The 1,262-nt window shown below is 52.7% G+C and overlaps 1 protein-coding gene across 1 annotated transcript in view; it reads left to right on the top strand.

Moving 5' to 3' along the window:
* Positions 1-916: 916 nt before the first annotated feature.
* Positions 917-1,262, top strand: part of NET1 (neuroepithelial cell transforming 1) — a 63,850-nt gene continuing 63,504 nt past the window's right edge. The window contains exon 1 of the mRNA XM_006772629.2: positions 917-1,170. Coding sequence (XP_006772692.1) covers positions 1,043-1,170 — 128 coding nt within the window. The 5' untranslated portion in view covers positions 917-1,042. The remainder of the gene's footprint in view (positions 1,171-1,262) is intronic.

Here is a 1,262-nt window from a genome sequence, read left to right as displayed (position 1 = left end):
GAGACTAAAGAAGATAAGGGTTATTTTAATAAAGTCTTTTTGTACAGAATTCACTCTTTCTTGGCTCCTCCCATCTCCAGGGATAATGTTTCTCTCCTCCAGGTATAGGGAAGGCTGCTTTCACATGGGAGTTCTATCTCCCACTTTCAGGAAGAAAGGGGAAAGTGAGCATACTCTTCTTGCACCCGGTGTTCTTCAAGTGCCTGTAGCTCAAAATAATCCTAATCTCCAAGTAGCATATTTTGGGTGACATATTCTGCCACCCTTCAATATACATGTAGTTCTATTTCCTAGGATAGAGTCCCAGAAACGGAATCATAGTGTCACAGGAGAGGTTAATTTAAAGCCTTGTACATATAAAAGGCAATGTTTAAAATAGGAATCAATGTGCTACTTAACAATTGTCTTTTTTTATTTGAAAAGGTCCTTATTTTGATGTTCTGCCTTCACTCTTTCGCTGCTTTCTTCACTCTCTTGCTGAAGAGAGATTGTCTCTTCCGCCCTGGGAGACAAGAGGGCTCATCATTTGATTTTAATAGTTTCCTAGAGACAGCCCTAATACTTCCCATTGCCTTTGGTAATTGGGGGGCTATTTTACATGAATAATTTAGCATACATGACCAAACCTCTTAGGTCATTATTTTCGACCTTTCTTGTGCTTTGGCCTGCGGTGAAAGTCCTAATGAACAGTGAAATAGGTATCGGGCCTTGGGATTCAGGAATAGAATAAAATCCAAGGCCACCCAACTAATCTGCAGGGCAGTTCCTTCCAACCCTCTTCCCTTTCCCGCTTCTAGGGCGCCAGAAGGGGCGGGGAAAGGGAGGGGGGCGGGATTCACGTTTCCTAGCAACCGCCGGGCTGTCCCATGATTGGCTGTCCGCAGAGCGGCTACCATTTTCAAACCCCGGAAGATGGCGGTGGCGGCGGCGGTCGCGGCTCATTCCTGACAGAAACTTCTCTCCGGACCGAAGTGCTTGGGCACGGTGCCCGTCCCGGCGGACTTCCCGGGCACCCGGCCACTGCCCCATCCCCCTGCGCGCCATGGAGCCCGAGCTGGCGGCCCAGAAGCCACCCCAGCCGCCGAGACGAAGCCGCCGGACTTCCGAGCTCGGCGCGGGCGGCGCCGCGGGGCCGTCACCTGACACCCCCGGGCCGGAGCCGGACCGCAGGTGAACGCGGGGGCCGGCAACGACTGGGACCCGGGCCGCTGGTCCGAGCCCCGAGAGGGTGGTAGGTGGCAGGTGGCAGGAGGCGAGCGGTC

The sequence above is a fragment of the Myotis davidii genome, unplaced genomic scaffold (genome assembly GCF_000327345.1).
Source record: "Myotis davidii unplaced genomic scaffold, ASM32734v1 scaffold544, whole genome shotgun sequence".
Classification (NCBI taxonomy): Eukaryota; Metazoa; Chordata; class Mammalia; order Chiroptera; family Vespertilionidae; genus Myotis; species Myotis davidii.
Note: the sequence above shows the minus strand (reverse complement) of the source record. Positions and strands in the feature narration are given on the sequence as shown.